Below are 24,541 nucleotides of genomic sequence, written 5' to 3' on the forward strand. Positions count from 1 at the left end.
TTAGTTCTGGGACTAGTCTAGTAGCATACCTTTGGACTTTTTCCAGCTTCGTCTTGTGCTTGACAAGGTACGGGCTCCATGCTGGGGCCGCATACTCCAGGATTGGTCTTACATATGTGGTGTACAAGATTCTGAATGATTCCTTACACAGGTTCCTGAACGCCGTTCTGATGTTAGCCAGCCTCGCATATGCCGCAGACGTTATTCTCTTTATGTGGGCTTCAGGAGACAGGTTTGGTGTGATATCAACTCCTAGATCTTTCTCTCTGTCTGTTTCATTAAGTACTTCATCTCCTATTCTGTATCCTGTGCCTGGCCTCCTGTTTCCACTGCCTAGTTTCATTACTCGGGTTGAACTTCAACAGCCATTTGTTGGACCATTCACTCAGTCTATCCAGGTCATCTTGTAGCCTCCTACTATCATCCTCTGTTTCAATCCTCCTCATAATTTTTGCATCGTCGGCAAACATTGAGAGGAACGAATCTATACCCTCTGGGAGATCATTTACATATACCAGAAACAGTATAGGTCCAAGGACTGACCCCTGCGGGACTCCACTTGTGACGTCTCGCCAATCTGAGGCCTCACCCCTCACACAGACTCGTTGTCTGCTGTTGCTTAGGTATTCCTCTATCCACCGGAGTACCTTCCCTCTCACTCCAGCCTGCATCTCCAACTTTCGCACTAGCCTCTTGTGTGGTACTGTATCAAAGGCTTTCTGACAATCCAAAAATATGCAGTCTGCCCACCCTTCTCTTTCTTGCCTTATTTTTGTTGCCTGGTCGTAGAATTCAAGTAACCCTGTGAGGCAGGACCTGCCATCCCTGAACCCATGTTGATGCTGTGTTACAAAGTTCCTTCGTTGTGTGTTGTGTGTGTGTGTGTGTGTGTGTGTGTGTGTGTGTGTGTGTGTGTGTGTGTGTGTGTGTGTGTGTGTGTGTGTGTGTGTGTGTGTGTGTGTGTGTGTGTGTGTGTGTGTGTGTGGTGTTTATGTATAGGGGGAGGGGAGGGGAGGGGAGGGGAGGGGGAGGGGGAGGGGGGGGTGTCATGGGAAAGTGTGAGGCGTGGGAAGTTGGTGGTGATGGGTGGACGGTCACCCAGTCCTGTGTACCATCTGAGTGTCAAGTACCTGTACCCAGAATGAGCCACCTGGAGTTGTATATCTGAGATATTTAGACCTACTTTAATTTAATTATTTTAAGTCACTTTACACCTTATTGATGACCTAGAGAGGGTTACCTACTGTCTGCTCACCCCGAGCAAGCACGCCTAGGTGAGTTTTAGATGTCCTTATGACGGGGTTTGGTTGCCTTTTCTCTTCTCTGCTCTGGTATCAATGTTGTCTCCATGTACTCCTGGCTGTCTCCGCGTGTTCTGCTACACTATTCGTTCCTCTCTTCCTCACTGATCGACAGTCACTGTGTGCAACATAGTACACGTTCCTAAAGGAAGCACACACTTTGGGGGATTAATCACTATGTATGCTGTAATCCGCTTCACAACACAATACTCGGCAAGAAAATCGTAGGTCCTGGCTAGGCTGACCCAATGTGTGTGTGTGTGTGTGTGTGTGTGTGTGTGTGTGTGTGTGTGTGTGTGTGTGTGTGTGTGTGTGTGTGTGTGTGTGTGTGTGTGTGTGTGTGTGTGTGTGTGTGTGTGTGTGTGTGTGTGTGTGTGTGTGTGTGTGTGTGTGTGTGTGTGTGTGTGTGTGTGTGTGTGTGTGTGTGTGTGTGTGTGTGTGTGTGTGTGTGTGTGTGTGTGTGTGTGTGTGTGTGTGTGTGTGTGTGTGTGTGTGTGTGTGTGTGTGTGTGTGTGTGTGTGTGTGTGTGTGTGTGTGTGTGTGTGTGTGTGTGTGTGTGTGTGTGTGTGTGTGTGTGTGTGTGTGTTTGTGTGTGTGTGTGTGTGTGTGTGTGTGTGTATTTGCCATTTTGTACTCACCTAGTTGTGCTTGCTGGAGTTGACCTGGGCTATTTGGTCCCGTTTCTCAACTGTCAATCAACTGGTGTACAGGTTCCTGAGCCTACTGGGCTCTATCATATCTACACTTGAAACTGTGTATGGAGTCTGCCTCTACCACATCACTTCTAAATGCATTCCATTTGTCTACTACTCTGACACTGAAAAAATTCTTTCTTACGTTTCTATGGCTCATTTTGACACTCAATTTACGCCTGTCTCCCCTAGTGTGTGTGCCCCTGGTATTAAATAGTTTTTTTATCAACTCTATCAATTCCTCTGAGAATCTTGTATGTGGTGATCATGTCCCCCTCTAACTCTTCTGTCTCCTAGTGACTTGAGGTTTAAATTCCGTAGTCTCTCCTCGTAGTTCATACCCCTTAGTTTGAGTACTAGTCTGGTGGCAAACCTTTGAACCTTTACCAGTTTAGTCTTATCCTTGACTAGATATGAACTCCATGCTGGAGCCGCATACTCCAGGACTGGTCGGACATATGTGGTATAAAAAGTTCTGAATGACTTTCTACACAAGTTTCTAAACGCCGTTCTTATGTTGGCCAACCGGACATGCCGCTGATGTTATCATCTTGATATAGGCTTCTGGGGACAGGTGTGGCGTGATATCAACCCCCAAGACATTCTCTCTCCTTGATTCTTGATGTATTTAATCTCCCAAATGATACCTTGTATCTGGTCTAATTTTCCCTACACCTATCTTCATTACATTAAATATACTTGGGTTAAACTCTAACAACCACTTGTTCGACCTTTTCTGCAATTTGTCTATGTCTTCTTCAAGCCTCAGCCTGTCCTTCTCTGTCTTAATCCTTCTCATAATTTTGGCGTCATCAGCAAACATTGAGAGGAATGAGTCTATACCCTCTGGGAGATCATTTACGTATATCAGAAACGGGATAGGTCCGAGTAATGACCCCTGTGGGACCCCACTGGTGACGTCACGCAAATCTGAGGTCTCACCCCCTCACTGTAACTCTCTGCTTCCAATTGTTTAGGTACTCCCTTATCCACTGGAGCACCTAACCAGTTATTCATGCCTGTTTCTCCAGCTTATGCATTAGCCTTTTATGGGGTACTGTGTCTAAGGTTTTCCGACAGTCCAAGAAAATGCAGTCTGCCCATCCTTATATTTCTTGCTTAATCTGTGTTACCTGACCGTAGAATTCTATTAAGCCTGTAAGGCAAGATTTACACTCCCTGAACCCATGTTGAAGGGTTGTCACGAAGGCCCTTCTCTCCAGATGTGTTACTAAGTTTTTTTTCTCATGATCTTCTCCATCACCTTGCATGGTATACAAGTTAAGGACACTGGGCTGCAGTTCAGTGCCTCTTGTCTGCCACCCTTTTTATATATTGGGACTACATTTGCTGTTTTCCATATATCTAGTAGGTCTCCGTCTCCAGTGACCTACTTTACACTATACTCACCTAGTTGTACTCACCTAGTTGTGTTTGCGGGGGTTGAGCTCTGGCTCTTTGGTCCCGCCTCTCAACCGTCAATCAACAGGTGTACAGATTCGTGAGCCTATCGGGCTCTATCATATCTACACTTGAAACTGTGTATGGAGTCAGCCTCCACCACATCACTTCCTAATGCATTCCATTTGTCAACCACTCTGACACTAAAAAAGTTCTTTCTAATATCTCTGTGGCTCATTTGGGCACTCAATTTCCACATGTGTCCCCTTGTGCGTGTTCCCCTTGTGTTAAATAGACTGCCTTTATCTACCCTATCAATTCCTTTCAGAATCTTGAATGTGGTGATCATGTCCCCCCAACTCTTCTGTCTTCCAGCGAAGTGAGATTTAATTCCTGTAGTCTCTCCTCGTAGCTCATACCTCTCAGCTCGGGTACTAGTCTGGTGGCAAACCTTTGAACCTTTTCCAGTTTAGTCTTATCCTTGACTAGATATGGACTCCATGCTGGGGCTGCATACTCCAGGATTGGCCTGACATATGTGGTATACAAAAATCTGAATGATTCTTTACACAAGTTTCTGAATGCCGTTCGTATGTTGGCCAGCCTGGCATATGCCGCTGATTTTATCCGCTTGATATGTGCTGCAGGAGACAGGTCTGGCGTGATATCAATCCCCAAGTCTTTTTCCTTCTCTGACTCCTGAAGAATTTCCTCTCCCAGATGATACCTTGTATCTGGCCTCCTGCTCCCTACACTTTTCTTCATTACATTGCATTTGGTTGGGTTAAGCTCTAACAACCATTTGTTCGACCATTCCTTCAGCTTGTCTAGGTCTTCTTGAAGCGTCAAACAGTCCTCTTCTGTTTTAATCCTTCTCATAATTTTAGCATCGTCCACAAACATTGAGAGAAATGAATCGATACCCTCTGGGAGATCATTTACATATATCAGAAACAAGATAGGACCGAGTACAGAGCCCTGTGGGACTCCACTGGTGACTTCACGCCAATCGGAGGTCTCACCCCTCACCGTAACTCTCTGCTTCCTATTGCTTAGATACTCACTTATCCACTGGAGCACCTTACCAGCTACACCTGCCTGTCTCTCCAGCTTATGTACCAGCCTCTTATGCGGTACTGTGTCAAAGGCTTTCCGACAATCCAAGAAAATGCAGTCCGCCCAGCCCTCTCTTTCTTGTTTAATCTTTGTCACCTGATCGTAGAATTCTATCAAGCCTGTAAGGCAAGATTTACCCTATCTGAACCCATGTTGGCGATTTGTCACGAAGTCCCTTCTCTCCAGATGTGTTACCAGGTTTTTTCTCACGATCTTCTCCATCACCTTGCATGGTATACAAGTCAAGGACACTGGCGTGTAGTTCAGGGCCTCTTGCCTGTCGCCCTTTTTGTATATTGGGACCACATTCGCCGTCTTCCATATTTCTGGTAGGTCTCCCGTCTCCAGTGACTTACTATACACTATGGAGAGTGGCAAGCAAAGTGCCTCTGCACACTCTTTCAGTATCCATGGTGAGATCCCATCTGGACCAAGAGCCTTTCTAACATTCAGATCCAGCAGGTGTCTCTTGACCTCCTCTCTCGTAATTTCGAACTCTTCCCAGGCCGCCTGGTTTACCTCCCTTTCTCCTAGCACAGTGACCTCACCTTGTTCTATTGTGAAGACCTCCCGGAACCTCTTGTTGAGTTCTTCACACTCCTCTCTGTCATTCTCTGTATACCTGTCATCGCCTGTTCGAAGTTTCAATACCTGTTCTTTCACTGTTGTTTTCCTTCTGATGTGACTGTGGAGTAGCTTTGGTTCGGTCTTGGCTTTGTTTGCTATATCATTTTCAAAACTTTTCTCTGCTTCTCTTCTCACCCTGACGTACTCATTCCTGGTTCTCTGGTATCTCTCTCTGCTTTCTGGTGTTCTGTTATTCCGGAAGTTCCTCCACGCCCTTTTGTTCAGTTTCTTCGTTTCCATACATGCCCTATTATACCATGGATTCTTCCGTTGCTTCTCGGATTTTTCCCTTTGGGCCGGGATGAACCTGTTTACTGCCTCCTGACACTTTTGGGTAACATAGTCCATCATACCCTGTACAGACTTATCTCTGAGGTCTGTGTCCCAAGGTATTTCACTTAGAAAACTTCTCATCTATTCATAATTTCCCTTTCGGTATGCCAGCCTTTTGATTCCTAGTTCTTTTTTGGGGGATATAAGTCCTAGCTCTACCAGGTACTCAAAGTTCAATACACTGTGGTCACTCATTCCCAAGGGCGCTTCCATCTTAACTTCTCTTATATCCCACTCATTTAGGGTAAATATCAAATCAAGCATTGCTGGTTCATCTTCTCCTTTCATTCTTGTTGGTTCTTTGATGTGCTGGCTTAGAAAGTTTCTTGTTGCCATGTCCAGCAGCTTAGCTCTCCATGTTTCTGGTCCTCCATGCGGGTCTCTGTTCTTCCAATCTATCTTCCCATGGTTGAAGTCTCCCATAATTAGTAGTCCAGATCCATTCCTGCTAGCAACAGAAGCTGCTCTTTCTATTATGTTAATGGTGGCCATGGTGTTTCTATCATATTCCTGTCTAGGTCTTCTGTCATTTGGTGGTGGATTATATATGACTACGACTATAATTTTTTTTCCCTCCATTTGTTACGGTACCTGCTATGTAGTCACTGAAACCTTCACAGCCCTGAATATCCATCTCCTCAAAATCCCAGCCTTTTCTTACCAGCAGAGCTACACCACCCCCACCTCTTCCTTCCCTCTCTTTCCTCATAACATAATAGTCCTGTGGGAACACTACGTTTGTTATCGTTTTCGTGATCTTTGTTTCTGTGAGGGCTATTATGTCTGGGTTTTCCTCTAGTACCCATTCTCCAAGCTCATTTGCTTTATTTGTAATTCCATCTATGTTAGTGTACATCGCTTTGAGGCTCACTTTCTTCTGTCCCTTCTCAAATCGCCTCCTTGGTGAGTGTTTTGCTGGTGGGGGAGGCTGTTCCATGGGTGTGAGGACCTGTGAGGTGGATAACAGGGTCTCAGAGGATATTGGGATGAGGGGTGGGGGATCCAGTGAAGGGGATGGGACAGGGAGGGTATGGGGTGAAAGGGGAGGGAGGGCGGGAAGGAAAGGGGGGGAGGGAGGACTCGGGAGGAGGGGAGGGGTAGAAGGGTGGGGATTGGGTGTTGGGGGAGGGAGATTTGGCTGAACATTTGAGTGGGGGCAGGGAGGGTTTGGGGTAGGGGGGTTTTCTATGCAGAGGAGGGAGGCGGTATAGAAAACCCCCCTACCCCAAACCCTTTGGAGCAAGCAAAGTGCTTCTGCACACTCTTTCAATACCCATGGTGAGATTTTGTCTGGGCCAACACCCTTTCTCACTTCCAGATTTAACAGATTCCTCTTGACCTCACCTATTGTAATTTCGAACCATTCCAAGGATGCATGGTTTACTACCACCGCTCATAGCGCAATTACCTTACCTCGTTCTATTGTGAAGACCTCCTGGTACCTCTTGTTGAGTTCTTCACACATCTTCCTCTGTCATTTTCTGTGTACCTGTCGTTTTATGATTCATCACCTGTTCCTTCACTGTTGTTTTCCTCCGGATGTGACTGTTGAGTAGCTTTGGTTCGGTCTTGACTTTATTAGCTATATCATTTTCATACTTTTACTCAGCTTCTCTTCTCACACTAACATACTCTTTTCGGGTTATCTTGTATCTCTCTCTCTCTCTGCTTTCATTGTTCTGTTATTTCGGAAGTTCCTCTACGCCCTTTTGTTCAGTTGCTTTGCTTCCTTACATGTCCAATTAAACCACGGATTCTTCTTTTGCTTCTCGGATTTTTACTTTCGGGGCGGGAATCTACGGGAAGCTGTTCCATACATGTAAAGATTTAAGAGGCCGTTAACTGGGTCTCAGTGAATACTGGGGTAAGGGGTTGGGGGTCAAGGGAAAGGGGAATGGGGAGGGTAGGGAGTAAGGAGGGAGAGAGGGGAGAAATGGAGGATATGGGGTGAGGGGGGAAGGAGGATGTGGGGTGAGGGGGGAAGGAGGATATGGGGTGAGGGGGGTAAGGAGGATAGGGAGGGTATGGGAAGAATGGGAGGGAGGACAAGAGGGGAGGAAAGGGAAAGAAGAGAAGGGGACATGGTGGGAATGAGGGAGGGGTGACAGGATCGGTATGGGGGGAGGGAAGGAGGGAGGGAGAATTGATTGAGCATTTATATGGGAGCAGGGAGAGTGAGGGGTAGGGAGAGTTTCTATGCAGAGGAAGGTGGTGGTATTGCCCTTCCCTCTGGTGTTGCTGGTTGTGGGTTCCCTTCTCACAGGGAATGGTGTGTTGGGGGGCTGTGATATCCTGGTTTTCTCCTCTCACCTTGCACTTCTTCCTTGCCTCTGCCCTCATGGCTCTGTCCTCCTTTGTTCTGTCCCTCTGGAGGAATACTTTTTTGTATTCTTCCCCATATTGCAGATGGCTCTTCCTTTCTAGAACTTCCTCCTTCGTGGTCTCGTGGTCTCTGCCTTTTTTGTACCAGCCCAACCTGTAAACCTTCTCAATTGTTTTTTCACCCCCCTTCCATTTTTAACCCTTTTAGTATTCCATTCACTACCTCTCTGTCTGTACTGTTCCATTCTTGCCCATTGGAGCCTTCATGTTATTTGATGCCCACAGCTACCACTGATCTTTTTCTTTACAGCAGCAGCTGACTGGTGCACTTTGCTGTTTCCTGTGAGATAGCTGCTTGCATGGCTACCTCTCTCACAGTGGATATTGCTTCTGAACTCTTTTGCAGTATTTCCTCAAATGTTTCATGTACAGAGACATTTCCTTCCAATGCACCATTTCCAACTTCCCTTTGGATGATTATCTGATGCTCAGCCTCATTATTTTTCTCTGTAAGGGATCTTATCTCTTCCTTTGCTGCTGACAGTTCAATTTGCAGGTTGTTTATTCCATTCTTTATTTCATGCACCTCCTTCCTGATTTCCTCCCAAACTTGGACTAACATTCCCTTCATTAGGTCATCTTAACTTTCCCTGTGCCCTTGGTGTGTCTCCCCTCCATTTTAGGGTTAACCAGAGGGGGAAGAAAGGGTTAGAGAGAGAGAGAGAGAGAGAGAGAGAGAGAGAGAGAGAGAGAGAGAGAGAGAGAGAGAGAGAGAGAGAGAGAGAGAGAGAGAGAGAGAGAGAGAGCGAGAGAGAGAGAGAGAGCGAGAGAGAGAGAGAGAGAGAGAGAGAGAGAGAGAGAGAGAGAGAGAGAGAGAGAGAGAGAGAGAGAGAGAGAGAGAGAGAGAGAGAGAGAGAGAGAGAGAGAGAGAGAGAGAGAGAGAGAGCGAGAGAGAGAGAGAGAGAGAGAGAGAGAGAGAGAGAGAGAGAGAGAGAGAGAGAGAGAGAGAGAGAGAGAGAGAGAGAGAGAGAGAGAGAGAGAGAGAGAGAGAGAGAGAGAGAGAGAGAGAGAGAGAGAGAGAGAGAGAGAGAGAGAGAGAGAGAGAAGGAATGTGAGAGAAAGGCAGGTTCAGATAGAGAGTAGGGTGGGGGAAGGAGGGAGAGGGGAAGTAGCAGGAGCTGTGTGTGTACTCACCTATTGGTACCCACCTATTTCTGCTTGTGGGGGTTAAGCTCTGGCTCTTTGGTCCTGCCTTTCAACCATCAATCAACAGATGTACAGGTTCCTGAGCCTATTGAGCTCTATCAGATCTACACTTGAAACTGTGTATTGAGTCTGCCTCCACCACATCACCTCCTAATGCATTCCATTTGTCAACCACTCTGACACTAAAAAAAGTTCTTTCTAATATCTCTGTGGCTCATTTGAGCTCTCAGTTTCCACCTGAGTCCCCTAATGCGCGTGCCCCTTATGTTAAATAGCCTGTCTTTATCTACCCTATCAATTATTTTGAGAATCTTGAATGTGGTGATCATGTCTCCCCTAACCCTTCTGTCTTTCAGCGACGTGAGGATTAATTCCCGTAGTCTCTCCTCGTAGCTCATATCTCTCAGCTCTGGTGGCAAACCTTTGAACCTTTTCCAGTTTAGTCTTATCATTGACTAAATATGGACTCCATGATGGGAGTGCATACTCCAGGATTGGCCTGACATATGTGGTATACAAAGTTATGAATGATTCCTTTCACAAGTTTCTAAATGCCGTTCTTATGTTGGCAAGCCTGGCATATGCCGCTGATGTTATCCTCTTGATATGGTTCTGCAGGGGACAGGTCTGGCATGCTATCAACTCGGAAGTCTTTTTCTCTCTCTGACTCCTGAAGAATTTCATCTCCCAGATGATACCTTGAATCTAACCTTCTGCTCCTTACACTTATCTTTATTACATTGCATTTGCTTGGGTTTAACTCTAACAACCATTTGCTCGACCATGCCTTCACATTGTCTAGGTCTTCTTGAAGCCTCAAGCAGTCCTCCTCTCAAGAAGGTCAAGTAAACGGCGGGACAGGGAGGGTATGGGAAGAAGAGGGAGAGAGGACAGAAAGGAAAAGGGGGAAGGAGGGGGACTTGGTGGGAGAAGGGGAGGGGTAGCAGGGTGGGAATGGCGTGAGAGGGGAGGGAGATTTGGCTGAACATTTGAGTGTGTATTCACCTAGTGTTCACCTAGTTGTGTTTGCGGGGGTTGAGCTTTGCTCTTTCGGCCCGCCTCTCAACTTTCAATCAACTGTTTACTAACAACTTTTTTTCCACACCACACACACACACACACACCCCAGGAAGCAGCCCGTGACCACTGACTAACACCCAGGTACCTATTTACTGCTAGGTAACCGGGGCATTCAGGGTGAAAGAAACTTTGCCCATTTGTTTCTGCCTCGTGCAGGAATCGAACCCGCGCCACAAAATTACGAGTCCTGTGAGTGTGTATGTGTGTGTGTGTGTGTGTACTCACCTAATTGATCTTGCGGGGATTGAGCTTTGGCTCTTTGAGCCAAAGTGTGTGAAAGTCAAAAGAATTCTCAAAAAGTCTTTGAGAAAAGTGTGTGTGTGTGTATGTGTATGTGTGTGTGTGTGTTCACCTAGTTGTGCTTGCGGAGGTTGAGCTCTGCTCTTTCGGCCCGCCTCTTAACTGTCTATCAACTGTTACTAACTACTCTTTTTCCCTAAATCACACACACACACACACACACACACACACACACACACACACAAGCTGAAGGAATGGTCGAACAAATGGTTGTTAGAGTTTAACCCAACCCAATGTAATGTAATGAAGATAGGTGTAGGGAGCAGGAGGCCAGATAAGAGGTATCATCTGGGAGAGGAAATTCTTCAGGAGTCAGAGAAAGAAAAAGACTTGGGGTTGATATCACGCCAGACCTGTCTCCTGCAGCACATATCAAGAGGATAACATCAGCGGCATATGCCAGGCTGGCCAACATACGAACGGCATTCAGAAACTTGTGTAAAGAATCATTCAGAACTTTGTATACCACATATGTTAGGCCAATCTTGGAGTATGCAGCCTCAGCATGGAGTCCATATCTAGTCAAGCATAAGACTAAACTGGAAAAGGTTCAAAGGTTTGCCACCAGACTAGTACCCGAGCGGAGAGGTATGAGCTACGAGGAAAGACTACGGGAATTAAATCTCACTTCGCTGGAAGACAGAAGAGTTAGGGGGGGGGACCTGATCACCACATTCAAGATTCTGAAGGGAATTGATAGGGTAGATAAAGACAGGCTATTTAACACAAGGGGCACACGCACAAGGGGACACAGTTGGAAACTGAGAGCCCAAATGAGCCACAGAGATATTAGAAAGAACTTTTTTAATGTCACAATGGTTGACAAATGGAATGCATTAGGAAGTGATGTGGTGGAGGCTGACTCCATACACAGTTTCAAGTGTAGATATGATAGAGCCCAATAGGCTCAGGAATCTGTACACCTGTTGATTGACGGTTGAGGCGGGACCAAAGAGCCAGAGCTCAACCACCGCAAACACAACTAGGTGAGTACAACTAGGTGAGTACACACACACACACACCAGGAAGCAGCCCGTGACAGCTGACTAACTCCCAGGTACCTATTTACTGGTAGGTAACAGGAGCATTAGGGTGAAAGAAACCAGCATGCTGTCCGCTCAGCCACAGGCCCTCCCATGTGTGTGTGTGTGTGTGTACTCACCTAAATGTACTCACCTATATGTGCTTGCAGGATCGAGCATTGACTCTTGGATCCCGCCTTTCTAGCTATCGGTTGTTTACAGCAATGACTCCTGTCCCATTTCCCTATCATACCTAGTTTTAAAAGTATGAATAGTATTTGCTTCCACAACCTGTTCCCCAAGTGCATTCCATTTTTCTACTACTCTCACGCTAAAAGAAAACTTCCTAACATCTCTGTGACTCATCTGAGTTTCCAGTTTCCACCCATGTCCCCTCGTTCTGTTATTATTACGTGTGAACATTTCATCTATTTCCACTTTGTCAATTCCCCTGAGTATTTTATATGTCCCTATCATATCTCCTCTCTCCCTTCTTTTCTCTAGTGTCGTAAGGTTCAGTTCCTTCAGCCGCTCTTCATATCCCATCCCTCGTAACTCTGGGACAAGCCTCGTCGCAAACCTCTGAACCTTCTCCAGTTTCTTTATGTGTTTCTTCAGGTGGGGGCTCCATGATGGCGCGGCATACTCTAAGACGGGTCTCACGTAGGTAGTGTAAAGCGCCCTAAAAGCTTCCTCATTTAGGTTTCTGAATGAAGTTCTAATTTTCGCCAGTGTAGAGTACGCTGCTGTCGTTATCCTATTTATATGTGCCTCAGGAGTTAGATTAGGTGTCACATCCACTCCCAGGTCTCTTTCTCGAATCGTTACAGGTAGGCTGTTCCCCTTCATTGTGTACTGTCCCTTTGGTCTCCTGTCACCTGATCCCATTTCCATAACTTTACATTTACTGGTGTTAAACTCCAGTAGCCATTTCCCTGACCATCTCTGCAGCCTGTTTAAGTCCTCTTGGAGGATCCTACAATCCTCGTCTGTCACAACTCTTCTCATTAATTTTGCGTCATCTGCAAACATTGACATGTATGATTCCACTCCTGTAAACATATCATTTACGTAAATTAGAAAGAGGATTGGTCCCAGCACCGATCCTTGAGGTACTCCACTTGTTACTGTTCGCCAGTCCGACTTTTCGCCCCTTACCATTACCCTCTGGCTCCTTCCTGTTAGGTAGTTCTTCACCCATACTAGGGCCTTACCGCTTACTCCTGCCTGCCTCTCAAGTTTGTATATCAGTCTCATGTGCGTGTGTGTGTGTGTGTGTGTGTGTGTGTGTGTGTGTGTGTGTGTGTGTGTGTGTGTGTGTGTGTGTGTGTGTGTGTGTCTGTGTGTGTGTGTGTGTGTGTGTGTGTGTGTGTGTGTGTGTGTGTGTGTGTGTGTGTACTCACCTATTTGTGCTTGCGGGGAATGAGCTTTGGCTCTTTGGTCTCGCCTCTCAACTGTCGATCAACTGATGTACAGATTCGTCAGCCTACTGGGCTCTATCATATCTACATTTGAAACTGCGTATGGAGTCAGCCTCCGCCACATCACTGCCTAATGCATTCCATCTGTTAAGGGGGCATATAATTTAAATAAAAGTTGTTCAATTTGCTTATAAATTTATTTATGAAATGGTTATAGAAAGGGCTGCAACTGGTCCAAGTTTCACCATCACACCCTAAACAGAAAAGGAGAAAAAAAATACACAACGTATTATGCAACGAATGTTCAACATTCTCAAATAATCTCAGGGAACACATGTGTCAACTAAAATATCTACTATGTGCTGTAGAAGCACAAACTCTTGTAATAATTGTAATATGCATGTGCAATATATTTATATTTAAATTTTTTTTTTCTTTTTTTTTCTTTTTTTTTGGCCAATTTTTTTTTCTCGTTTGTTATCAAGGGATTTGCATGAAACTTGCACACCTTGCTCAATGGATGCATATCTGCAAGGGTGCCAATTATGAACGAAATCTGTCGAAGTCAAGCTCAGCTACAGGTGGCCGAACTTGGATCTTTATTTTACTCTGGAAAGTAATTTACACCTTCAAAGTACTTCAGAGCTTTCATTTATTAATCAATATACATGCAAATTTCACCTTATATGTAGCGTTTGTGCTTCTACAACATGACGTAGACATTTTAGTCCAAAGTCTATTTGTTGATTTTATAAAAATTTATAAATATCATATATTGCATATATTTTAGAAGGGTAACTTTGAATAATTATATTATTGCACTAAACACGTTTTCATAAAACTGATCACTAGAATCCTTTATTATGTGCTAAATCTAATATCTGAGTGTAATAGAAATGATTTTAGTTGACACATGTGTTCCCTGAAACTATTTGAAAATTCGTTGCATAATTCGTTGTGTATTTTTTTCTCCTTTTCTGTTTAGGGTGTGATGGTGAAACTTGGACCAGCTACAACCCTTTCTATAAACATTTCATAAATAAATTTATAAGCAAATTGACCACTTGTAATTTTTAGTTGATATGCCCCCTTAACTACTCTGACACTGAAAAAGTTCTTTCTAACGTCCCTCTGGCTCATTTGGGTACTCAGTTACCACCTGTGTCGCCTTGTTCGCATACCACCGGTGTGGAATAGTTTATCCTTGTCTACCCGGTCGATTCCCCTGAGGATTTTGTAGATTGTGATCATGTCTCCCTTTACTCTTCTGTCTTCCAGTGTAGTAAGGTGCATTTCCCGCAGCCTTTCCTCGTAACTCATGCCTCTTTGTTCTGGGACTAATCTAGTGTCACACCTCTGAACTTTTTCCAGCTTCGTCTTGTGGTTGACATGGTACGGGCACCATGCTGGGGCCGCATACTACAGGATTGGTCTTACATATGTGGTATACAAGAGTCTGAATAATTCCTTACGCAGGTTCCTGAACGCTGTTCTGATGTTAGCCAGCCTCGCATATGCCACACACGTTATTCTTTTTATGTGGGCTTCAGGAGGAGGTTTGGTGTGATATCAACTCCTAGATCTTTCTCTCTGTTCGTTTCATTAAGTACTTCATCTCCTATTGTGTATCCTGTGTCTGGCCTCCTGTTTCCACCGCGTAGTTTTATTACTTTGAATTTACTCGGGTTGAACTTCAACAGCCATTTGTTGAACCATTCACTCAGTCTGTCTAGGTCATTTTGGAGTCTTCTACTATCATTCTCTTTCAATCCTCCTCATAATTTTTGAATCATCAGCAAACATTGAGAGAAACGAGTCTATACCCTCTGGGAGATCATTTACATATATCAGAAACAGTATAGGTTCATGGACTGACCCCGCGGGACTCCACTTGTAACGTCTCGCCATTCTGAGACCTCACCCCTCACATTGACTCGTTGTCTCCTGTTGCTTAGGTACTTCTTTATACAATGTAGTACCTTCCCTTTCACTCCATCCTACATTAAAGCTTTTTCAGTAGCCACTTGTGTGGTATTGTATCAAATGCTTTCTGATAATCCAAAAATATGCAGTCTGCCCACCCTTCTCTTTCTTGCCTGATTTTTGTTAACTGGTCGTAGAATTCAAGTAACCCTGTGTACTCACCTAATTGTACTCACCTAATTGTGCTTGCGGGGGTTGAGCTCGGGCTCTTTAGTCCCACCTTTGAGCAATCAATCAACAGGTGTACAAGTTCCTGAGCCTACTGGGCTCTATCATATCTACACTTGAAACTGTGTATGGAGTCAGCCTCCACCACATCACTTCCTAATGCATTCTATTTGTCAACCACTCTGACACTAAAAAAGTTCTTTCTAATATCTCTGTGGCTCATTTGGGCACTCAGTTTTCACCTGTGTCCCCTTGTGCGTGTGCCCCTTGTGTTAAATAGCCTGTCTTTATCTACCCTGTCAATTTCATTGAGAATCTTGAATGTGGTGATCATGTCCCCCCCTAACTCTTCTGTCTTCCAGCGAAGTGAGGTTTAATTCCCGTAGTCTCTCCTCGTAGCTCATACCTCTCATCTCGGGTACTAGTCTGGTGGCAAACCTTTGAACCTTTTCCAGTTTAGTCTTATCCTTGACTAGATATGGACTCCATGCTGGGGCTGCATACTCCAGGATTGGCCTGACATATGTGGTATACAAAGTTCTGAATGATTCTTTACGCAAGTTTCTGAATGCCGTTCGTATGTTGGCCAGCCTGGCATATGCCGCTGATGTTATCCTATTGATATGGGCTGCAGGAGACAGGTCTGGCGTGATATCAACTCCCAAGTCTTTTTCTTTCTCTGACTCCTGAAGAATTTCCTCTCCCAGATGATACCTTGTATTTGGCCTCCTGCTCCTTACACCTATCTTCATTACATTACATTTGGCTGGGTTAAACTCAAACAACCATTTGTTCGACCATTCCTTCAGTTTGTCTAGGTCTTCTTGAAGCCTCAAACAGTCCTCTTCTGTCTTAATCCTTCTCATAACTTTGGCATCGTCCGCAAACATTGAGAGAAATGAATCTATATCCACCGGGAGATCATTTACATATATCAGAAACAAGATAGGTCCGAGTACAGAGCCCTGTGGGACTCCACTGGTGACTTCACGCGAATCTAAGGTCTCACCCCCTCACTGTGACTCTCTGCTTCCTATTGCTTAGGTACTCCCTTATCCCTGGAGCGCCCTACCATTTACTCCTGCCTGTTTCTCCAGCTTATGCATCAACCTTTTATGGGTACTGTGTCAAAGGCTTTCCGACAGTCCAAGAAAATGCAGTCCGCCCATCCTTCTCTTTCTTGCTTAATCATTGTCACCTGATCGTAGAATTCTATTAAGCCTGTAAGGCAAGATTTACCCTCCCAGAACCCATGTTGATGGGTTGTCACGAAGTCTCTTGTCTTAAGATGTGTTATTAGGTTTTTTCTCATAATCTTCTCCATCACCTTGCATGGTATTCAAGTTAAGGACACTGGCCTGTAGTTCAGTGCCTCTTGTCTGTCACCCTTTTTGTATACTGGGACTACATTAGCAGTTTTCCATATTTCTGGTAGGTCTCCTGTTTCCAGTGACCTACTATACACTATGGAGAGTGGCAAGCAAAGTACTCCTGCACACTCTTTCAAAACCCATGGTGAGATTCCGTCCGGCCCAACAACTTTTCTCACGTCCAACTCCAATAGGTGCTTCATGACCTCATCTCTTGTAATTTCGAACCTTTCCAAGGTTGTCTGGTTTGCTGCTACTTCTTCTAGCGTCGTGACTTCTTCCTGTTCTATTGTAAAGACCTCCTTGAACCTTTGGTTGAGTTCTTCACACACCTCTTTGTCATTCTCTGTGTACCTGTCCTCGCCCGTCCTAAGTTTCATCACTTGTCCCTTCACTGTTGTCTTTCTCCTGATGTGACTGTGTAGTAGCTATGGTTCGGTCTTGGCTTTATTAGCTATATCATTTTCATACCTTTTCTCAGCTGCTCATCTCACACTAACATACTCGATCCTGGTTCTCTGGTATCTCTCTCTACTTTCTGGTGTTCTGTTATTACAGAAGTTCCTCCATGTCTTTTTGTTCAGCTCCTTTGCTTTCACACATTCCCTATTAAACCACGGATTTTCTTTTGCTTTTTTTTTCCTGTCGGGCTGGGACAAACCTGCTTACAGCCTCCTGACACTTTTGAGTGACATAGTCCATCAAGTCATGTACGGACTTGGTTCTAAGTTCTGTGTCCCATTGTATATCCCTTAGGAACTTATTCATCTCCTCATAGTTTCCCTTTCGGTACGCCAGCCCTTTGTTTCCCAGTTCTTTTTTGGGGGTGATGATTCCTAGCTCAACCAGGTACTCATAGCTTAATACACTATGATCACTCATTCCCAAGGGGGCTTCCACTTAACTTCCCTTATATCCGACTCATTTAGGGTAAATATCAGTATAAGCAAGGCTAGTTCATCCTCTCCTCTCATTCTTGTCGGTCCCTAGACGTGTTGACTTAGAAAGTTTCTTGTTGCCACGTCCAGCAGCTTAGCTCTCCATGTGTCTGGTCCTCCATGTGAGTCTCTGTTCCCCTAATCTATCTTCCCATGGTTGAAGTCTCCCATGATTAGTAGTCTCGATCCATTCCTGCTAGCTACAGAAGCTGCTCTGTCTATTATATTGATGGTGGCCAAGTTGTTTCTATCATATTCCTGTCTGGGTCTTCTGACGTTCGGTGGGGGGTTATATATGACTACTACTATAATTTTGTCCTCCAGTTTCTATGGTGCCTAATATGTAGTCACTGAAACCTTCACAGTTCTGAATTACCATCTCTTCAAAACTCCAACCTTTTCTAATCAGCCAAGCTACCCCACCTCCTCCTCTTCCTTGTCTCTCTTTCCTCACTACATAGTAGTCCTGTGGAAACACTGCGTTTGCTTTGGTTTTTGTTAGCTTTGTTTCTGTGAGTGCTATTATGTCTGCTTTCCAAATATCTGGCAGTTGTCCTGTTGCCAGTGATTTGTTATACACTATGGAGAGTGGTAGGCACAGTTCTCTTGCTCCTTCCTTTAGAACCCAAGGGGAGATACCATCTGGGCCTATAGCCTTCGTCACATCCAACTCTAGTAAACACTTCCTTACTTCCCCGCTGGTAATCTCAAACTCTTCCAGTGGTTCCTGGTTAGCTATTCCCTCACTTACCTCTGGAATTTCTCCTTGCTCTAAGGTGAAGACCTCCTGGAATTTCTTATTCAATTCCTCACACACTTCCTTGTCATTTGTAGTGAATCCTTCCGCCCCTATCCTTAATTTCATAACCTGTTCCTTTACTGTTGTTTTTCGCCTAATGTGGCTATGCAACAATTTAGGCTGAGTCTTTGCCTTGCCTGCGATGTCATTTTCGTATTGTCTTTCTGCCTCTCTTCTCATCCTGACATATTCATTCCTGGCCTTTTGGTATCTTTCTCTGCTCTCCAGTGTCCTGTTATTCCTATAGTTTCTCCATGCCCTTTTACTTTGCTGCTTAGCTAGCCTACATCTCTGATTAAACCATGGGTTTCTTATTTTCATTTCTCTGTTTTCCTTTTGGACTGGAACAAACTTGTTTGCTACGTCCTTGCACTTCTGTGTGATGTAATCCATCATATCTTGGGCCGCCTTTCCCCTGAGCTCTGTTTCCCATGCTATATCTGTTAGGAATTTTCTTATTCCCTCGTAGTTTCCCTTTCGGTATGCTAACCTTTTGGTTTCGGTATCCCTCCTCGAGTTCAATAACCCTTCTTCAATCAAGTACTCAAACACCAGTACACTGTGGTCGCTCATTCCTACTGGGTCCTCAAAACCGATTTCTCTTATGTCGGAGTCGTTCAGAGTGAAGACTAGGTCGAGTCTCGCTGGTTCGTCATTGCCTCTCATCCTTGTGGGTTCTCCGACATGCTGGGTTAAAAAGTTGCTTGTCACCACCTCCAATAGTTTGGCTCTCCACGTATCCTCGCCTCCATGCGGTTCCTTGTTCTCCCAGTCAATCCTTCCGTGATTGAAGTCGCCCATGATGAGCAGGTGGGATCTATTTCTACAGGCAGCAGAGGCTGCCCTCTGAATTATAGAGTTAACTGCCATGTTGTTGTTTTCATACTCTTGACTGGGTCTTCTGTCATTTGGTGGAGGGTTGTATATTACTGCTACTACTATTCTTGGTCCTCCCATTGTTATGGTGCCTGCTATGTAGTCTCTGAACTCCTCACAGCCCGGGATGGCCATCTCCTTAAAACTCCATTCCTTTCTCATGAGTAGGGCCACTCCGCCTCCTCCCCTACCTTCCCTCTCTTTCCGTATTACTGTGTACTCCTGGGGAAACACGGCATTCGTTATGATTCCAGAGAGTTTTGTTTCAGTGAGTCCTAATTACATCTGGGTTAACTTCTTGTGCTCTTTCCCTTAGTTCACTTGTCTTGCTTGTGATCCCATCTATGTTCGAGTACATCACCCTGAAACTGACTCTCTTCTGCTTCTTCTCTGGGGGGAACCTTTGGGATCTGGGGTGAGTGGAAGCTGGGGGGACCTGGCACGTGGAGATTGGTGGAGGAGGGAGGGCTTGGGGTGGTGGGGGAGAGGGGTAGGGTACAGGGGGTGGGTAAGAGGGGGAGGGTACAGGGGTGGGTAAGAGGGGGAGGGTAGAGGGGGAGAGGTAGAGGGTTGAGGGGGAGAGTGAGAAGGGGAGGGTTGGTGGGGGTGAGAGAGGGAGGGTTGGGGAAGCATGGGGGAGGAGAGGCTTTGGGGGATAGGGGAGATGGGGGGCTTGGGGGTGGGAGAAAAGGGTGGAGGGCGTGGGGGAAAAGGGAGGGCTGAGGTAGGTGAGGAAGAGGGGAGGGTTTAGGGAAGTGGGGGAGAGGGGAAGACTTAGGTGGGGTGGGGGGCTTAGGGGGAGGGGGGAAGGGAGGGCTAGGGGGTGGGAGATACCGGAAGGCATGTGGGAGAATGGAGGGCTTCGGGGATGGGGGAGAAGGGAGGTCCTGGGGAGAGGGGTGAGTGGGAGAAGGGGGGTGAGTGGGAGGAAGGGGAGGGTGCCCTAGGTGGGTACTTAGTGGGGGGGCTGACAGGGGATGGGGCAGGTTGGGTGTCTGTTGGGTTGAATGTGGGGGTGGTGCCCCAATCACTGTGGTTGTTGCACTTTTTGTGGATGGTTCTCCACTTCCCTCTGGGATTGTAGGGTCTGGGTTGTGGTACTCTGATTTCTTTCTCCTTCCCTGCGCCCCTTCCTCGCATCTGCTGTCCGTATTCTCTCTTCCCTTGTCATATCCCTCTGCAGGAATACTTTTTTGAACTTCTCTACATTTGCTAGACAGCACTTCCTTGCTAACAGTTCCTCTTTCGTGATTTCGCTCATGAATACCACCTTTATCATTTGGTCCATTTCCTTGGTGAACTTTCCGAGCCTGAAAACCTTTTCAACATTTTGGTCAGTTCCCTCCATCCTTACCTCTTTAAGGATCTCGGTAACTGCGTTTTTGTCCTTGTCTCTCCGCTCCTTTGGGCTGGTCCCTGTTTGCTCTTTAATGCCTGCTACTACTACAGCTCTTCTCTCTATCAGCCGGCTAGTACATCTAGCTGCTTCCTGAGAGGAAGCCACTTCCATGGCAACTTCCTTAACTGGGCTCTTTTTAAGCATTTCAGCAAATGAGATCTGGGTTGTGGTGGTCCCCTCCACAGTAGCATTCCCATCTCCCTGAGGTACGGTTTGTGTCTGGCATTGTGAAAGAGTCTCCTTTAGGCATCTTATCTCCTCCTTTGCTGCCCTTAGATTATCTTGCAGGTTGGGTACTGTCTCCCTCATTACCCTCAGTCCTTCACTGAATTCATTCCGCATTTGCTGGAGTACTTCCTTCATCCAGTCTTCCTGTTCCTCCCCATCCTCTGTGTTTGTTCCAGCTGCGATTGTCCTCCTGCGTTTACCAGCCCGAGTTCGTCTCGGGCTGGCAAACCTTCCATGATTTCCCTGTGAGTGTGCGTGTGTGTGTGTGTGAGAGAGAGGGAGGGAGGGAGGGAGGGAGGGAGGGAGGGAGGGAGGGAGGGAGGGAGAGAGAGAGAGAGAGGGAGAGAGAGAGAGAGAGGGAGGGAGGGAGAGAGAGAGAGAGAGAGGGAGAGAGAGAGAGAGAGAGGGAGGGAGGGAGGGAGGGAGAGAGAGAGAGAGAGAGAGAGAGAGAGAGAGAGAGAGAGAGAGAGAGAGAGAGAGAGAGAGAGAGAGAGAGAGAGAGAGAGAGAGAGAGAGAGAGAGAGAGAGAGAGAGAGGGAGAGAGAGAGAGAGAGAGAGAGAGAGAGAGAGAGAGAGAGAGAGAGAGAGAGAGAGAGGGAGAGAGAGAGAGAGAGAGAGAGAGAGAGAGAGAGAGAGAGAGAGAGAGAGAGAGAGAGAGAGAGAGGGAGGGAGGGAGGGAGAGGGAGAGAGAGAGAGAGAGAGAGAGAGAGAGAGAGAGAGAGAGAGAGAGAGAGAGAGGGAGGGAGGGAGAGAGAGAGAGAGAGAGAGGGAGGGAGGGAGAGAGAGAGAGAGAGAGAGAGAGAGAGAGAGAGAGAGGGAGAGAGAGAGAGAGAGAGAGAGAGAGAGAGAGAGAGAGAGAGAGAGAGAGAGAGAGAGAGAGAGAGAGAGAGAGAGAGAGAGAGAGAGAGAGAGAGAGAGAGAGAGAGAGAGAGAGAGAGAGAGAGAGAGAGAGAGAGAGAGAGAGAGAGAGAGAGAGAGAGAGAGAGAGAGAGAGAGAGAGAGAGAGAGAGAGAGAGACACAGAGAATACTAAAAACTACAGAGACTGAATGAAACTGATAGAAAAGGTTAGACACAAAGAGACCGAGAGACAAGGTGAGAGACACAGAGACGGGTGGGTAGGGGACTTGACGAGCGGCAAGGTGACGTGGTGCACACTGGCTGGCTACATCCCTCGCCTGGCCAACACCTGCAAACGGTTTCTGATCGTAAAACCGTTTCACATTTCACTCTCAGAGCCTCACATACGCACCAACAGTATTTGCAATAATGTATACCTGTCAGTACTTTCCACGAACATACACACACCGGAATCTTACACACCAAAAATCACAAATACACCAAACACACACAAAAACACAAACACACACACCAAACTCATACCACACACACAAACATACAAAACACTCACACAAAAACACAAAACACAAACACACTTAATAAACACACACAGATATCAATTACACACATATATGCAGTGTTGTGGAGAGATCTTTATACTTCCCTTATTTTAGTGGGGACATCTCCACCCATCCTATCTTTTCTCATCCCCAGTCATCTTTTCCCATCCCCAGTGTTGTGGGAACATACTTATCTATACCTTATGAAGTGAGGACACATTTCCCCATCCCTGTGTAATGGGGACCACTTCACCCATTCCTTGTGTAACGGGGACATCTTCATCCATCCCACTTGTAGTAATAGCACCTTCACCCATCTCTTGGGTAGTAGCCTTAGTTAACTACGGATATTAACCAATCCATAGTTTAGAAGTGACGTCTGGACCTAATTTATTTGGGACATCTTTATCCTTCCCTAGTGAAGTGGGGACATGTTCACCCATCCATAGTGTAATACACACATCTTCATCATTACTATGTTCACCAATCACAAGTCATAAAAATGAATCTTTAAAAGACCTCATACGATTTTTTTTTCACTTTTAAATATTTAATTTTGTTTGTGTCCGAACAATGATAAGGTTAAACATATGTTTTAGAGTTATGAACTTGATCTCAATTTTTTATTTATTTACAGAAAAAAATCAATATTATGTATTTCCTCTAAGACAATAATTGCAATGATATTTTTATTTATCAATATAACTATTAATGATTCAATTTAACAGATATGCAGAGATGGAACATGTGTGAGCAACTGTTGTGGTCAACAAGAGGCACTAAACAAGGATTCCTACCCACATTGCCTACCAACTAATATAAAAAAATCTACATACAATTACAAGACCATAAGCGGTAATCCAATCGAAGCTCCAAGTGATGAAGTGATTATTACTATTGTGCCTGACTGTAAACCAATTATTTTCCTTGACTCTGAACGTTACTATCTACTTCCAAATGGCCAGTTGTATGAACATGAGAAGAGTTTTACATATGGCTTAAATACCTACTGTATTACACACAATGAAACCGGTAAGTAACTCCGAAGATAATTACTACTAATTAATTATATCATTGTATTCTTGTAACGAATAGAGTAGGTTTGTGTATAGATTCAAAATTTTTACGTGATGATTCTGTGAGATTATTTTCCTATGCTTACCTTTCTTAGGAGGTGGACCCCAAACAGAAAGAACTGCTTACTTGCAGATTTCTACTTTAAGCCTGACCCCATAGGAAAAACAGAAGCAAACCGCCAGGCTTCCACCACAAGGGGCGAGAACCAGTCCACCTCGGCCGCTGTCTCTTTATAGTTGTTTAAAACCAATAAAGGGTAACCAATGGGTTCTCATATCAAATATATCTATTTGATGTGTGGTGCTATGAATTGAGACTTGAATTTCCCAAGAGCAGCCTCCAATAAAAAGATCATAATACTAGACAATCGTAACAAAACAGAACATGGGTGAATTTTAGTACAAGTTCAAGTGGAGAGGGGGGGGGGTTGTAACGGTTGTAGGCTTACCCCCACCCATGATCCTTCGGGACAGAGGAGAACGTCGTCTCGGGTGAACATGATTGGTAGACACTCCAGGCCTCTAAGATGCCTTATTGTGATTGGTGCCCAGAGTTGAGGGGTGCCAGCTTTTGAGGATGACCTCTCAAGTTGGCGGGAACCCCATTTTTACCCGTGTCTGTTGCTGAAGGAGGCTGTGTTGTTTTCGTGCTAGGCCGAGCACCGGAAATTCTGCCTGCAACATCACAAAAGTCACTCACAATCGTCGTGCCGTCATCCCGGGACCGTTGGAGTAAGAATCCGGTTTCGTGGAGAGGGTTGTCGGCGAAATAATACTGTAGTAAACTTCTGGGGCCGTCGCCGTTCCCACGTGATTGTTGGACGCCACCCAGAGAAAGTGAATTAAGGGGGCCTGTATATCAGTGTGTGGAAGTGACATCCGTCGTCAAACGTGCCTTAGTTACAAGGTACCAGTGAGAGACGAACTCGTGATGGTTTCAGTGTTGTGTCGGAAACCTAGAATTCGTAACTCCGCGGAATTACCAGTAAACAGTGAAGGACTCTGCCTTTTTCACGTGCCGCGCCCTACAGCCACGTACAGCGCCGTACCGTCTCGGCGGTACTGAGGCTACAAACCGCATGTGTGTCTCGCTCTTGGTGTGCCGAGGCCCCAGGGGAGTATCACTGCCACCCTGGTCCGTGTGTCTGGACACCGTGCCAGCCATCCCGTGGTCTAGCTGACCACGTGAATAAAGTGGGAGGACGCCCATTTCACCACCTTCTGCAGCAGCAAATGGGGGGGATACGTATGGATGTGTATGTGTGTGTGTGTGTATGAGACCGATTGGTGACTAAGGAGTCCTGTTTCTGTTTTTGGTGTGTTAAAACTCAGAAGCTGGCTTCACAGCCAGTATTCCTTCCTGCCATTGTCCCTTTTAACACCTGTGAGGTGATGGGAAGTGGAGACGTGTGAATTACACCTGTTCTAACGTCAAGCAAGTTGAGGAGTGAGCCCAACTGTAAAGGAAGACGTGTGTATGGACA

The 24,541-nt window shown here is 45.7% G+C and overlaps 1 protein-coding gene across 2 annotated transcripts in view; it reads left to right on the forward strand.

The window, feature by feature from the left end:
* The window catches only part of LOC123751960 (probable G-protein coupled receptor Mth-like 3), a 372,755-nt gene that overhangs the window by 226,907 nt on the left and 121,307 nt on the right, over window positions 1-24,541 (forward strand). For both annotated transcript variants that reach the window (XM_069305227.1, XM_069305228.1), the window contains exon 3: window positions 22,710-23,013. In XM_069305227.1, the coding sequence (XP_069161328.1) occupies window positions 22,710-23,013 (304 nt within the window). The remainder of the gene's footprint in view (window positions 1-22,709; window positions 23,014-24,541) is intronic.

Source organism: Procambarus clarkii, chromosome 54 (assembly GCF_040958095.1).
Source record: "Procambarus clarkii isolate CNS0578487 chromosome 54, FALCON_Pclarkii_2.0, whole genome shotgun sequence".
In the NCBI taxonomy this organism is placed as follows: Eukaryota; Metazoa; Arthropoda; class Malacostraca; order Decapoda; family Cambaridae; genus Procambarus; species Procambarus clarkii.